The sequence below is a fragment of the Ambystoma mexicanum genome, chromosome 12 (genome assembly GCF_040938575.1).
Source record: "Ambystoma mexicanum isolate Mex_15411 chromosome 12, UKY_AmexF1_1, whole genome shotgun sequence".
In the NCBI taxonomy this organism is placed as follows: domain Eukaryota; kingdom Metazoa; phylum Chordata; class Amphibia; order Caudata; family Ambystomatidae; genus Ambystoma; species Ambystoma mexicanum.
Window position 1 is genome coordinate 586,108,164 of NC_090936.1, and position 15,371 is coordinate 586,123,534.

General features: G+C 47.8%; 1 protein-coding gene across 1 annotated transcript in view; it reads left to right on the forward strand.

The window, feature by feature from the left end:
* GRK2 (G protein-coupled receptor kinase 2) overlaps positions 1-15,371 on the forward strand; it is a 474,914-nt gene that overhangs the window by 428,808 nt on the left and 30,735 nt on the right. Inside the window, exon 18 of the mRNA XM_069628947.1 lies at positions 13,291-13,453. Coding sequence (XP_069485048.1) covers positions 13,291-13,453 — 163 coding nt within the window. The remainder of the gene's footprint in view (positions 1-13,290; positions 13,454-15,371) is intronic.

The window sequence follows — 15,371 nt, forward strand, 5'->3', positions numbered from 1 at the left end:
ACCTGGTTCCTCACAAGCGCCTGCGCCTTTGCGTCCCATAAAGGAGTGGTTGGCAAAATCCTTCTACGACCCACAGATCACAGTGGTCACAACGGACGCCTCACTGGCAGGGTGGGGGGCACACTACCTTCACCACACAGCCCAGGGTCTGTGGTCTCACACTGCAGCTCAGAACCACCTCAATGTGCTGAAACTTCTTGCAGTATTCAAAACCCTTCAGGCATTTGAACCCCATTTAACAAACAGGGCGGTACATGTTCTCCAAATCTATACAGACTTGCAAAGAACATCTGGAAATGTGCACTCAGACAGAAAATGTTCCTGTCATCACAGCATGTTCAAGGGGAACTCGACGCTCTAGCAGACTCATTGAGCAGAGATCCCTTACCAGAGGAACACGAGTGGTGTCTACACGAAGAAGTCATAGAACACCTCTTCTCTCAATGGGGTTTCCCAACTATAGACTTATTTGCCACAAGCGAAAATCGTCAATGCCCAGACTTTGCATCCAGGTTCCCCCAGCCAGGCTCCAAGGGGAACGCCCTATGGAGGAACTGGTCAGGGAAATTTGCTTACACTTTTCCCCCCAAATCCTCTCATGAGGAAGATGGTGAATAAGTTACACAAGGAACCGATTACGCTCATCCTAGTTGCTCCTATGTGGGCAAGGCAACCGTGGTATCCACATCTGCGCAAACTGGCGATGTGCGACCCCATCAAGCTCCCGTGCCTGTACAACCTACTCCCCCAGCACGAGGGACTAACCGTGCACCCACAACCACAATTGGTGAACTTGGAAGCATGGCTCCTGAAGTCATTGAGTTTGGGCATCTCAGTCTACCACAAAGATGCATGGATATCTTGAAAGAATCAAGAAAACCAAACACTAGGCACTGTTATTATGACAAATGGAGACAATTCGTAGTCTGGTGCCAGACTAAGCAGATCAACCCCATAGATTGTACTCATCTAACATTCTAACCTATATGCACCACTTGCTAGATGCAGGATTAGTGTTTAACTCCCTAAAAGTCCACCTGGCGGCCTTGTCAGCCTACACCACTTCCCATAATAAAGTCTCATGGTGGAAGGTACCGGTCATCAAAGCATTTATGGAAGGGGTAAAGAGACTCCACCCTCCAATTTCGAACCCACCGCCAGGTTGGAACCTCAATGTGGTACTCGCTAAGCTCATGGGACCCCCATTCGAGCCTCTAGTCTCAAACACCTGACTTATAAAACTGCCTTCTTAGTAGCCATCACTTCCATAAGAAGGGTGAGTGAAATCCAAGCATTGTCAGTGCAGGTTCCTTTCTTTACTATACATATGGACAAGCTGCTTTACGTACTCACCCTAGGTTCTCACCTAAACTCATCTCCAAATTTCATGTAAACCAGTCTATTGAGCTACCGGCTTTCTTTCAGGAGCCCAAAAGCTCGACTGAGGTAAAACTCCACACACTAGATGTGAGGAGAGCGTCCTCTACTGTGTAGACAAGACCAGATCGCTAAGAAACACTGATCATCTGTTTGTCTCCATAGCGCCATGCAGAGAAGGTGACCGCATTTCTAAGAATGCCATCTCTAGGTGGATAGTCGGATGTATCCAACTGTGCTATTCCCTATCCGATAAAACACTGCCTTTTACGCCAAGGGCCCACTCCACAAGAGGTACTGGAGCCACTCTAGCTTTCATTGCAAATGTCCCCTTAGACAGTATTTGCAAAGCAGCTACATGGAGCTCAATACACACTTTCACTCGGCACTACTGCATTGACACTCATTACAAGACAGATACACAGGTGCGACAAGTGTTTCTAAGACGTTTATTCGCTCATGACCCTTCTCCCATCCCACCTACTTCTTCCACTGCTCGGTAATCTATGCACAGCATGTGATCTAAGCAGATTATACGAGCCACAGAAGGGATTAATTACTCACCGTAATCATATTTCTGATGCTTGTATGTGCTTAGATTCACATGCGACCCACCCTTCCTCCCCTTGGAGAGAAGGCGCATGGATGCTTATGAGCTTGTCTGATACGTATCTGCTTGGATACAGCTGTACTCAAGCTACACCTCATGCTACCTCATGTCAGATAAATAACAATCTAAGGGATCACGGCGCGTGAGGGATCATGGGTACAGTGGACGTCACATTAGGGATAGTATTACTGGCACGCCCTGTCGATGTCCCTTTTCGAGTTTCGAATACAACAACTGTAATACTCTGCAGCTTCCACTAGATGTCGGCCTATGCACAGCATGTGAATCTAAGCAGATACAAGCATCAGAAATACGATTACGTGAGGAGAATCGCCATGAGCTGGAAAGCCACTCGCAGACCTAGAGTGGAGAGGTGGTGGGAGGACCTCCTTAAGTGGGCAGATGCGGAGACAATGGCATGGTATGAGGCGGCTAGCAAAGGGGAGGGTGATGAAGTGGGACCACTGATGGAATGGAGACAAATAGCCTCGCTACATGGGTGCACCCGTAGTGACCCCAGTGACTAGTACCTGCTCCTGAACCTTGAGGAGGACTTATCCTGAGCGACAGATACCGGAGGTACAAGGAGGAGTGCTTGAGTTTTTGGGGAGGGAGGGGGGAAGACATTATAGGGACAATCATGTAATGCATACTGTGATACACATGTAACTGTAAATGCCGGGAGTGTTATATGTTGTGTGTGGAAAATTAATAAAAATAATATTTAAAAAAAAAGAAATAAGATTACGTGAGTAATGTATCATATATATTTTTTTATTATTTAGGTCTTAAACATATCAATGAAAACCCATAGGTAATTAATACACTAAACCTTTCACCATGCTGTGCTCTAAAAGTCAATTTTAAAATACTCTAGGTATAGCAAGTGAACAAAAATGTAGAACCAATTGAGGAACCAATAGTTGGAGAACTCGTAGGTTGAAAAATAAAGGCGTTAGAAACCCCATACAAAACCTTAGAAATGGGGTACTATTTTTAAAGTCCTTCCCTTGCTAAAGTCGAAGGGGCCTGGTGCCTTTTAGAGTCACAGATCCCAATTAAAGGCTTTTCAGGAGTTGTACAGGAATTCGCTCTGGCAAATTCAGTGGGTGTGGTTCCAGAGGAATCCCAGGCAGCCTAACTGCACACCTTGGGGAAACCTACGTATTACTTTCTGAGCTCCTGGCTGTAGCTCATTTCAGCAAATTACCTTGAATCCTCTCACCCGATCACATAATGGCAACAAAGTACAGTTGCCACAGTACAGGAAATTCACAATAAGTAAAAACTCAATTTTTAGAGTCTTCAGGAAGGAGAAAAGTTTAGTATGAGCCAATATGGCTACACCTCATGCAGCCACTCTATTAAAGTACACCACCACACCAACCAGAAGCAGTCAAACTGTCCAGGTCGGGTTACTGGCCATAAGTTAAGATTTTCATAATTCTGATCAATCTTCCTGACCTGTGTCAACCCCAGAACCCTTTGCTTGGACTTGGTAATTATTTTAGCTTGTCCCTAGTTGAGTGGAAATCGTATTCCCCTCTCACCTAGTCCTTTACTCTTTTTATGGGTGACCTTTTATATGTCTCGCCATAGTGTGTGATTGGGGTTATAGTTTCCTGTAACTTTGGACTGACTGTAAAGTACTATTGCAGCAGATAGCATTTTAAATGCAGTTACTTCCTTTCAATTATTGTTTTTTCTTGGGTGAACTACTGTTTCCAAGAAGTAAAGTGGATTTCCATCCCCTTTACATTTTCTATAGTAAACCAGCACACCCCACCTTATGTGGAGTTCTGGGGGGATACAATGTTAACCTGGTAACATTTTTGTTACAATTGCTAGTTTACTTGAATGGCTGGTGGCAGTGAAACTACTTTTATGACTTTAGTCATTACCCGCAGGCTGTCAAATCAGCCTTTGTAATGCACAGGAGGGCCACCATTGTACTAGAATGGTGTGCTCCTTCTTTTTTTGCCATTTCTCATTTGCTTGTTTCCTAGGTCGTCTTCTGCCATTCTAGGTGGGAATGACCTTGGCTGAAGTTTTGTGTTCGGTGGTAATCCTTTGTATTCCCTGCCGAGGCTTCAGAGTGTCTGAGAAGGCAGGAAGAGAGGGCGGAGTCCAAAACTCTGCAGCCCTTTGTCTTTCGCCTTACATGAAAGGAATCAGTTCCCAATGGGGGGGGGGGTGGCTGTCCTGACTGGACAGCCAGACCGCCACGATCTGTGCACTGCAGGGAGAGTTTGCGGAAGTTATGATGTAGTTCCTGATAAATACTCTGATCCTGGAAGCTGCTAACACATCGACCACTGGAGCTGAATCCGAAGAGGAAGAAAAGACGTCTAGTTATTTCCAGTGACCGGAGAGCCTGCTGTATAACCAGAGCCTGATGCAACGCTTCCTTCCAATCGACCTGGGGGTTCCAAATAGGACTCGTACCCGGAGCCTGGTGAGATCCGGTAGTCTCAGCAAGACATGCATTTTGAGCCATCCCACGACGTGCTGCGACTTTGCTGGGCTGCAAACCGTCAATACCCTGGGACTTTGAGCCAGTGTGCGGTGCATGGTCTTCCGAAGTATGATTCTGTCTGAAACTTTGGCGGACTCCTTCTGGATCTCCAGAGACATGATTTGAATCCCTGACCAGAGTGCAGTACCGAGAGAGTGAAGAGAATCCGACCAGTGATGGTCTCTCTTCATCTGGCTCCTGTAAAAGGGTGCCAGATCCACAGAGCCGTGAGAATCTATGAAGAAGCCTTTGCTGGAAGCCTCCTCTGATGGCTGCTGCTGAAAGTGCCCATCCAGTGTCCAGTTCTTTAGTCTCCAGACCAAGAATCCAGGGACCAGGTCCTGTGCTGCTGCATCCTGAAGTTATCCAATCCGAAGCTCTTCTTTTCTCATAAGTTACTGTGTGGGCTTGGGTATTACTTACCTTAAGTCTGGTGTGCATCCTGTGAGGCTGAGTTTGCCCATACCTCTTGCCCTGGCCTAATGCTGGAAAACGTATAGGGAGCCTTCTGGGAAGTCCGTGAACATTTTAACTAACTCTCTGAAAGGGAATACTTATTTATTTTAGAAGATCTCCTATGAAACTTTGAATTTACTAAAACTGAACCATATCTCAACCTTCTGTAAGGAACTCATGGTGCAACAGTAAAGACACACAAGTGATCACAGTTCAAGGGTGTTTATTAAACTATATAGGTAGGATGGAAAAACGCCTAACCTAAATCTAAGATTGGAGCAAGTGTCGACCATCAAATGAAAAATAAGGCAGTCCTTGTGGTGTCCTGTCAAAGTAAAAAGGCCTATACTAAAACAAAAACTATTGCCAAATCCTTACAACTAATTACAGAAACCGTGTGAGATAGGGTTTTCAGTAAAGAAAAAAGTGTTAAAAAATAAGTCAGGATGTGATTGCAAGGGGTCTCCCTTCCCACGTTTTCAGCATGGGACAGCACGCACGCAAGCTTTCAGTTCTATTCCAGCTATCAGGTTGTTCGATGGTTAAGTCTCTTTTCAATAAAAAGTCTCTTGCCCTCGAAGGCCTGATATTTTCAGCAAACCAGCACAAATTTCTGTTCCACGTATGGCTTTGGGTGACGGCTTCACCCCTGGGTCCCCCTCTTCTGGACGCAGACCCTTCAGTCTTACTCAACAAATTAAACTATTCTTTTCATACAGAAGTTAGGGTGATTACTTTCCACCCCTGGATCTCCCTCCTTCGGGTCCACTCCTGTCAACACAATGTTCATGGGACTTGAGATTTCATCCCCTCTTGTTAGCATCCCTCTGCCAGGTTCACTCGTGCCAACCCTTACAAAGCACTGTTTGTGCACTCGTTTCCCTTTGTTTTCCAATCATCTGCCGGTCAAATACTTTTCACTGTATGGAGGATTTTACAAGACCCCGTATGACCACTTTGACCCCGTTCCGCCTTTTCCTAAGGCCTTCTGGTTTACTGTAGTTCAACAGCAGGGTAATCGGCTAGCGTTTCTCAAGTGAACACCCATGTGGTGTTTGATTCTGTTATGCTGGCTTTCCCCTTTCCTTATTTCAATAGTACTTTGTTAATTCAAAGTTCAATTAGCCACTTGCTACTTTTGTTCATCACAGTTCGGTTTCTTTATCGGTTCTCCCCTTGATTCACCAGCTGCGATGACCTGCTTTGCTTTCTTGTCTGTAGAGTCATGGCCGGCACTATTGGGCCATGTGTCTCTCCTCGGCTTGGCTGTCGGCGGAGGAGGCGCCCAGGCTCCTTGACATCTGCTGCAACACATGCTGGCTATTGTTCGCGGTCTTACAATAACTTCTCTTGAGGCTTCACAGGTCTCTGTCGATAAGGGCAAGGTCACGTCTCCCCTTGGTATCCTCTGGACTCGTGCCGTCTTTCTCCTTTTGCACTGCTGAGTTAGCTCTCACGTCGTGCAGTCTGCCTTGCTCATAGTGTGCTGTCGTGCTCCACCTTTTATCCCTGTGGGAAAGGGCTGTCAGGTGTGTGTGATTCTGATCAATTGCCTGACTTTGCCTGACCCTTGTATTTGGACATAGTAAACGGCTCTGGTGTTAGTCTGTTGTCTTTCGTGTTGTGTGAAAGTGTTTGTGTCAGAAAGGGGGGTGGGCATGTTTTGGAATATCCTATGTGGTAGGATGGGGGAAGGCTGTTTAAGGAAGGGGATATTGCATCTCACCCGTCACTGTCCCACTCCCACAGGACCCTCCCACCCCAATCCAAGTGATCCTCCCACATTGGTCCACCCCCAGGAACTGAACCCAAAGTCGATGGCTGTGTCCTGGCCACCTGGATGACAGATCCCCGAGGACTAGACAGGGAGACACTTTCAGGTTTCTCACACTGCCTACATCTGGCACCTAGACCTCTAGGGGCCCTCTCCTGCCTCTGAGAGAACTCATGCAATAGACTAGGGAAAGACTGGATATTAGGGAGATTCATAATTGTTATGCTTCATCCCCTCCTAGTGAGACTGCCAGCATTTTTGCTGGACTTCGGGACCTTTTTCCTTATATCCTGAATGAGTGGAGCCTTTTTCCCACTCATTCATTCTTATGGGCTCTACATTTTGATATTGATATTGTATTTCTATCGCACTCGTACACAAGTGTTTCAGAGCGCGACAAGGCAAGGGAGGGGAACAGGGGAGAACAAAACAACAATCTTACTAGGCCCAGTGACATTGAAAACGCGCAAGTGCATGGGAGGGGAAAAGTGCACGGAAGGGGGGAGAAGTGGAAAGTGTGACGCAAAGGAGAAACATAAATAATTAAATAATAAAGGCAACCAACGGTGGTAGTGCAGCCAGCAATTGGCAAGTGCTAGGTTTAAGGCAGCAGACAGGGTAGGTCTGATACGTGCAGGAAGAAAAGGGGGGCTATATGGGTACAGGAGTGCAAGGGGTGGGCCGGAAGCAGTGCGGGAGGGTGAGCAGGTACCTGGGACCAGAGAACAGAGGGTGGCCAGGTGCACGGTGCCAAGAGAGAACAGATCAGCAGGGCAGAGGGGGAGCAAAGGCAGAAGAAAAGAGGAAGATCTTGAGGTGCTTCCGGTACCGGAGATGGTTCTCCTCAAGTTTTAGAGTGGCGGGAGGCTGTTCCAGATGGAGGCCCCAACCGAAGACGGAGATCTACCCCCAGCTCGTTTCTTTGAAAAACGACTGACCCTGAGGGAGTTGGAGGTAGAGGAGCGAAGAGCTTGAGAGGAGAGGTATTTGCGGAGGGATAGCTGAAGGAACCACTGCGGTTCTCCGCTACCACATTGGACTTTCCTCGCATCTGGGGTCCAACACTCTGAGGTGGCTCAGGCTTGGTTTGTCCTGCTTCCTGAGAGTCTGGAGGATCTTCTAGCAGCTCAGTCTGACTTAAAAGTGATGCACTCCAATCTGGTGTTCCTCTCCCTGGCCCTTCAGTTCCTGCAGCAGCAAGGAAGTACAGCCGGCTCTGAGAGGATGTCAAGACGAGTTCACTTTGGAGTCGATTGCTCCCACCAACTCAAGGGGAGAAATTGTCCTAGCAGGGCTTCTCTAATCGAGGCAAATGCAGAGCTTCAGCACAGCAGCAGGGTTTCAACGGGCAAACCAACGGTACAGGAGTTGCAACAACCGTCTCTTCCATGTTCTTCTTCGGATTCCTTCATCCAGTGGTCGACACTGCCTTCCAAGCCAAAAAGCCTTCCTTTTATGCAGGTTTCTCCCATTCATTCCAGCCTAGCTGTCAATCACACAGCAGGGTGGCTGTCCTTGCTAGACTGCCAGCCAATCCCCTTTTGAGTGCATTCCTGTAACCAAGGTGATTAAGCACAGGGAGTTTCGGGCACCTCCCTCACTTCCTGCCCCTGCTAGACACTCTGGAGCCAGAGGCGGGCTTCACTTGTGGATCCCACCAAAGACAAAACAAACAAAGGGACCAAACCTGGTTTGGCACGCAGAGTAAATCTCAAGAAGGACCTTTCCACAAAGAAATGGTGAAAAAAGACCACCAGGGCCATTTTGACAAAAATGGCACTGAAGGGTACTTTACTGCAGCTGCGAACGCAGCCCGCGGTAAAAACACACCATGGTAGTTAAAAGTAAACCACTGCCACCAGCCATTAATTGTAGAAAGGGTAACATAAAAATGTTACATGAGAAACTAGACAAAGGGGATACTAAGTAACCCCTCCAGCACCCTGTTGTAACATAGTGTGTGATGTTTCTAGAAAGTTACAAATGTAAGTAAAGTCAATTTCACTTCACTGCTCTTGGAAACAGTAGTTTATCCAAGAGAAGGTATTAAAACCTTTGGGAAATCTAAGACTTCCCTGTGTCACTGCACTGAAGGTGCTGTGTGCCACAATGTAAAAGGAGTTTGTCAGACTCCACAACCAAAGAAACAGAGTTCAAATCACAGAAGAAATACATTAGCGAGTGGGAAAAAAGGGTCTTGCTTTCTCCAGGTAAAAAATGTCAGTCCTCAAAATCCAGCAAAGGTGCTGGGGGTCTCTGAGGTAGAGAGGAATCCCTAACAGTAACCCATAAGTATTGAGTAAGTTATTCATAATTGTGTTTATATGATACATTATAGTATTTACATACCCAAGATTTATCTTGGCCTCTCTGTATTTTTTAAAATAAAACATTCATTTTTACAATACATAGTGTTTCAGTGTTTCTTTGGACCATATGCATGCTACAATTTCTGTGTACCAAGCTACAGCCCTCTTTCCTAAGAGAAGCCTGGCTGCCCTGTCTACGCTGCCATATGTTCTCGGGTGGTACAACCTTATACTATGAGTGGAGTTTTGTACTGCTGCAGATATGGTTTTATGAAGCCCTTTATTTCTGTCCTAACACTGGCCCAGGGAGAATAAGGGGCACAATGGTTGTACTGCCACCCCCACCTTTGGGGACCTTAAGAGCCACAAAGATGTGAGTCGCTGTTTGGGTCAGAATTCCATTCTTGCTGTTCCTTTTGTCTCCTAAACTGTTTGCTGGCTTTTTTGGTTTCTCGATTTTCATTTTCTCCCGGGGTGACTTCTACCGAAGTCCCCTTGCAACTGCAACTCCTTTATGCTCGACTGTACCATCCTGGAGCCTTTTTAACATGTTGGTAACCAAATGCTCTCATAGGGTGACAGTTGGCTGCCGATACATTTTTAAAATACTACACCTTCACCAATTTGTTTGTGGCTTATGCTTGGTTTGGGTCATGGGGAATGGGCACGATGGCATTTATGCCTATGTTGGCTCTTTGCAGAGCCCACAAAGTCTTATCAGTTTGAAAGAATTCCAGTTTAGGCTGGATGAGCATCCTGTAGACACCTTATTCCAAATGAGTGTGCTGGAGTGTGTGGAATTCTGTTGGACAATCCAGATAGCATGAGTGCCATGCATGTGCCTGTGTATGTATGTAGAACTAGAGCCCTGAGAGAATGTGAGAGAGATGGGCTAACCATAGGATCCTGGTTTTGGTTTGCCGACTGCTCTGTCCTCTGCCTCCATGGTTGAAGAATTGTAGTGCAAGTGTTTCTCCTTCTTCTGGCACTTTGCGCAGAACCTGCTGTGCCTGCAGCTTCTGGAGCCCTACAAAAGCCTTTGTGTGCCTGGGTTGCTTACTGTAACTGTGGCAAGAGTTGAGCCTTTGTCCTCACCTGAGCCGGCTGTGACCTGTTCATGACTACCCTTGTGCTTCCTGTTGCTTCTGTGCCTTCTTCATTGGATTCCTTCAAGAGGTCTGTGAAGATGGATTTCCAAAGTCAACCCTGGGGGGAATGTTTTAGGAGGGTACCCTAGTTATGGTGAACAGGGAATCTGAGTTGAGTCCAAACCCAATCAAGGTACGTGGAAGAGCAGTCAAGGCGGTGTCTCAAGAGTGAGGGCGAGAGTGGTTTAGGGCCTTGGGTAGCTCACACAGAATAATGCAATAATTCAGCTTAGATGATACGTATACAAATACTGTTATTTATTAGGCCTTTAAGAACACACTAAGAAATGAAGCTAGCAGGTAGGATTATCCCCCAAAACCATATAACACAAATATCTACATTCAGCATTAGGTTCACTTGCAATGCATCAATCAATATTTAAACAGGTACATCAGGTAAGTAAACAGATGCAGATAACATTAATAGAACCAGTACAATCTGTGGTAGGTCAGAAGAAGGAGACAGACCAATTGGTGGCATATGTCCTTAGCAACTCAGTGTTTGCCCTACCTAACGCAAAACTAACTAGCATGCTCTTCGTCAGTTCTGTCCAAATCAACAGTCCCTCCTTTGTCCAAATCTACCCTATCCTGACCCTACCACCATTCAAAAAAGGCTGAACAGAAAAAGGAGTCCAGGAGAATGGCTCCCTTCTTCTGGGCAGTCTTCTGTAGACTTAGTAGACCATCTTTAGATAGTGCCTGGTAAAACTATGAAAAAGTATTAGTTCATCAAGTAGATTTTTACTCCTCCTGGGCTTCCCCTTTTTCTTTTATACAAAAAGTTGATCCAGGAGACTGACTACCTTCTCCTGGATGGTCTTTTATACAAAAAAGTTCCTTGGGTCAATAAATGAGGCTCTAAACCCTTTTTCCTCTGAGTCTTGCAGTGTCTCTTGATAGCTCTCTTGATGCTCTTTATTTGTTTTAACGTGTTCCTCAGTCTTGGGATGAGTACGAGTCCTCTTGGGGTTCATTAGCGACTTTCCAGTATTCACGAGTACTGGGAAGAGTATGATTGCTCCCTTGACAATCTTCACTGTCTTTGCAATATTCACGAATACTGGGACTTGTTATTACTCCACTGATCTTCTTCTTGCCAGTATTGTCTTGAGTTATTTTCTTGAGTTACTCATTTTAACTCCTTTGAGTTTACTCGTATCAGTAGTTAACAGGCTCTCACTCTTCATTACTCCTATCTTCTTCCTCTTCCCAGTACCAGGTAGGTATTTATTTTCAGTAAGGATATCACAATGGCATATGCAAGTGGAATCAGGCTCTCTGTCTGCTGGTATGGTCTTAGTGAGTTTCTGATTATAGGGGGAAAGGGAGTTCCTCATTGAAAAGGGAGCCCTTCTCCCCAAGAAGGGAGTCTCTCCCTGTGAGGTCCCGCTTGCCATCTCCCCTAAGGGGAATGTTGCTTAGCCGGCTCATCTACCTAGTCTCACAAGGAGAGACTCTTCTCTAGGGAGAAGTGACTGAATCACTCAATTCGGCACAAATCCCAATTCCCTTTCCCTTAAGAAGTCAAGCCCTAAAATGTATGGGGCCTAGTGCCCAAAGGTCATAGTTTCCAATACAGCACTCTCCAGGGAAGGTGTTCTCTAATGGGCTTGTGGTGGTGATTTCAAACAGAGGAGAACTTAAACTTTTAAATAGTTTTGAATTCTCTTCCAGTCCCAGGTGTTGGATGCATGACCCAGATTAGACGACCAAAGGTAAGTAAAGAGAGAGTTAGGCTACAAAGGGGTTTGCACCCAATGTTATCCTATAAAGGACAGAGGGGGTCCGGAACTGTTATGTTTACTTAACCCTAGGTCACATGGTGGATCGTCTGGGGACACTGTCTTCTGTTCTTTGTTCGTGTGAGGGATTGCTAGGGGTTGCAGGTTCAAGTGCTCCTTCCAGTCTGGTACAACTTCAAGATGCAAGGATGAAGAGTGCAGACTTTCGCAGTGCAGACCCATTAGGACACTTCACAGGGTGAATGAAGGCGAGTTCCAAGGACGGGCACCGTTTGCAGGAGACTGCAGGCAATCTTTCAGTTGCTGTCGGAGAAGCAGCTCAATGGCAGCTTTCCTTGATGCTAGGAAGCTGACATTTTGGGAGAAGGCAACTTATGGTACACAAGCTGGCGACCACCAAAGTTCCAGGATTTTATGCAGAAAGGCAACGTCGCTGGCGGGGTAGCCCATGAGGGAGCTGGGCAGTCCACCAGGCAGGCCAGGGATACACTGCTGATGGCTCTTGGGGGATGCACCCTTGAGTAGACATTGTTCCCACTATTTCAAGGGTTGAAGCACCAACAAGTGTCTTTTGAGATCTTGCAATCGAGCAGGGCTTCACCGGGCCAGTGACTGGAGAGGATGGGCCAAACTACAATATGGCCAAAACAAGTGAAAAACCTCATCACATGGCCATCTTAGGGTCCAAGCCACCTTTTAGTAGCCAATAGTGGTAAAAGTGCACAAGTAAAATCAAATACAACTGGTAAAAATGAAACTGCTGCCACCAGCTTGTCTTAAGCACACATGAAAAGTGGCATGAAACCCAAAGGTTGTGGGGATAACAAGTAACCCCATTGCACTGTACTGTAAGGTGCTGTGTGCAATTACCAAAATACAGAATTGCGAAGAGAAACAGAAAAGGTTCAACTAAATAAGGACATATTTTTGAAATTGAAAAACAAAATGTAATACTCAGCCTACCACTGCATGGCGGCCTCTGCAAAGCATTTTTATCTAAACCAACACAAGCAACAGAAAGGGGGTTACTGGGTTATTGATGATTGTCATATTTTTTATATTTCACCTGTGCGGGCAACCAATTGTTTGACAATCAATATGTTCTTTTAAGTGTACTTTTACATCCGGATCAGGATCATGATTCGGTTAGTCTGGGCCTTGCTGTACATTCACTCTAACGTATTCTGACTGCAAACTTTACTCCTTTCCCTTCTTAATATGTAAGTGGTCAAGTGCAGAAAAATGTACAGTTCTACTATGTCCAGATGTTTTGCCACAATCATCAACATTCTAAAGGAGGCCAACAGTGCTTGTAGGTTGTCCTGACATAAACTGTGTTGCTATTCTTGTTTCCAGTTATTAGATAGTGACCAGGAACTGTACAGGAACTTTCCTCTCACGATCTCCGAGCGGTGGCAGCAGGAAGTAGCCGAAACTGTGTTTGATGCAGTGAACATGGAGACAGACCGTTTGGAGGCACGAAAGAGGGCGAAGAATAAACAGCTTGGGCACGAGGAAGGTGAGGCTGGTTTCTCACACTGCTTTCAGAGGCATCCCATAGGCATGCTCTTACTCTACCCACAACCTTCTTGCTTTTCAACAATCTATGCTCCATTGTGGCCTCCCTTTGCCAGTGAGCTCCTACATTGCCACACCATACCTTTTCCCCTACACTTATCTGATCGACTGGTGACCTTTCCCACAGCCTAAACGGCCTTCTGCATTGATTGCGCCTAAACCGGATTGAGCAGTCTTGACACTATAAACCAAAGCTATTGATCTTGCTCCTCCCGCAGAGCTCCTGCAACTTTTCCCACCTACAACTTTCCCCACAGAAGGTGCTCCTACACTTTCTCCCATGGCTGTCTCTCAGTAGAAGAGTGCCGGCCAGGAGGGAGGTGGAAGCTACACCTTCACCCACAGTCATTACTTGGTTGTCTTCCCTTCTCGGCTGGTGTTCTTGCACCTTTCCCTTGCTTGTGCTCTGATATCCCACCCAACCCCCCCCCCCTCTCCATGGCAAGTGCTCTCACGTAATCCATCTCTGCACTCTTACACCACCACCACCCTATACCGGAAGCTGCACTCGCATCATTCTCCCAACCCCTGCGTTAACACTCACCATTCCTTCCGTCCCCAGAGGCTGCACCCACCAGTTCTCCCTAGAAGTTGCACCCTCCCCATTCCTCCCCAGGGGCTTCGCACTCTCACCATCCCCACCCTCATTGTCCTGTACCCCACCCAAAGGCTGCTTGCCTCACCAGATGCTGCCTGCTTGCAGCTCCCCCTTCCCTGGGAGGCTGGGTGCTCCTTCAGACCACCGAACCTACTGCCCCCGCATTACTGGGCACTCTCACCATCCACCTCCAGAGGCTGTGCGCTCACATAATCCCTCCTACCACTTCCCCCCCCCCCCTCCCCCGAGGCTGTACTGTTGCATCCCCCCACCACGAGGCTGTGCCCTCGCATCTATCCCAGAGGCTGTATGTTCTCATAATCCCTCCTACCACTTCTCCCCCCTGAGGCTGCACTGTTGCGAACGCACAGCCTCGTGGTGGGGGGATGCATCTCTCCCAGAGGCTGTATGCTCACACTGTCTTCCCCTCAGAGTCTGCGCTCTTGCACTGCCCCCCCAGTATTTGCCCTTGCACTCTCCCCCCGCCCCAGTCTGTGCTCTCGCACTCTCCCCCCGCCCCAGTCTGTGCTCTCGCACTCTCCCCCCGCCCCAGTCTGTGCTCTCGCACTCTCCCCCCGGCCCAGTCTGTGCTCTCGCACTCTCCCCCCCAGTCTGTGCTCTCGCACTCTTCCCCCCCAGTCTGTGCTCGCACGGTCTCCCCCCCCCCCTCCACCCCCAGTCTGTGCTCTTGCACGGTCTTCCCCCTCCAGTCTGTGCTCTTGCACGGTCTTCCCCCTCCAGTCTGTGCTCTTGCACGGTCTTCCTCCTCCAGACTGTGCTCTTGCACGGTCTTCCCCCTCCAGGCTGTGCTCTTGCACGGTCTTCCCCCTCCAGGCTGTGCTCTTGCACGGTCTTCCCCCTCCAGTCTGTGCTCTTGCACGGTCTCCCCTCTAGTCTGTGCTCTTGCACGGTCTCCCCCGCCCCTTCTGTGCTCTTGCACGGTCTTCCCCGCCCCTTCTGTTCTCTTGCATGCCCCCCCTGCCCAGGCTGTGCTCTTGCACGGTCTTCCCCCCCCCCCAGGCTGTGCTCTTGCACGGTCTTCCCACCCCCCCCCAGGCTGTGCTCTTGCACAGTCTTCCCACCCCCCCCCAGGCTGTGCTCTTGCACGGTCTTCCCACCCCCCCCCCCCTGGCTGTGCTCTTGCACGGTCTTCCCCGCCCCTTCTGTTCTCTTGCATGACCCCCCTACCCAGGCTGTGCTCTTGCACGGTCTTCCCCCCCCCCCCCAGGCTGTGCTCTTGCACGGTCTTCCCACCCCCCCA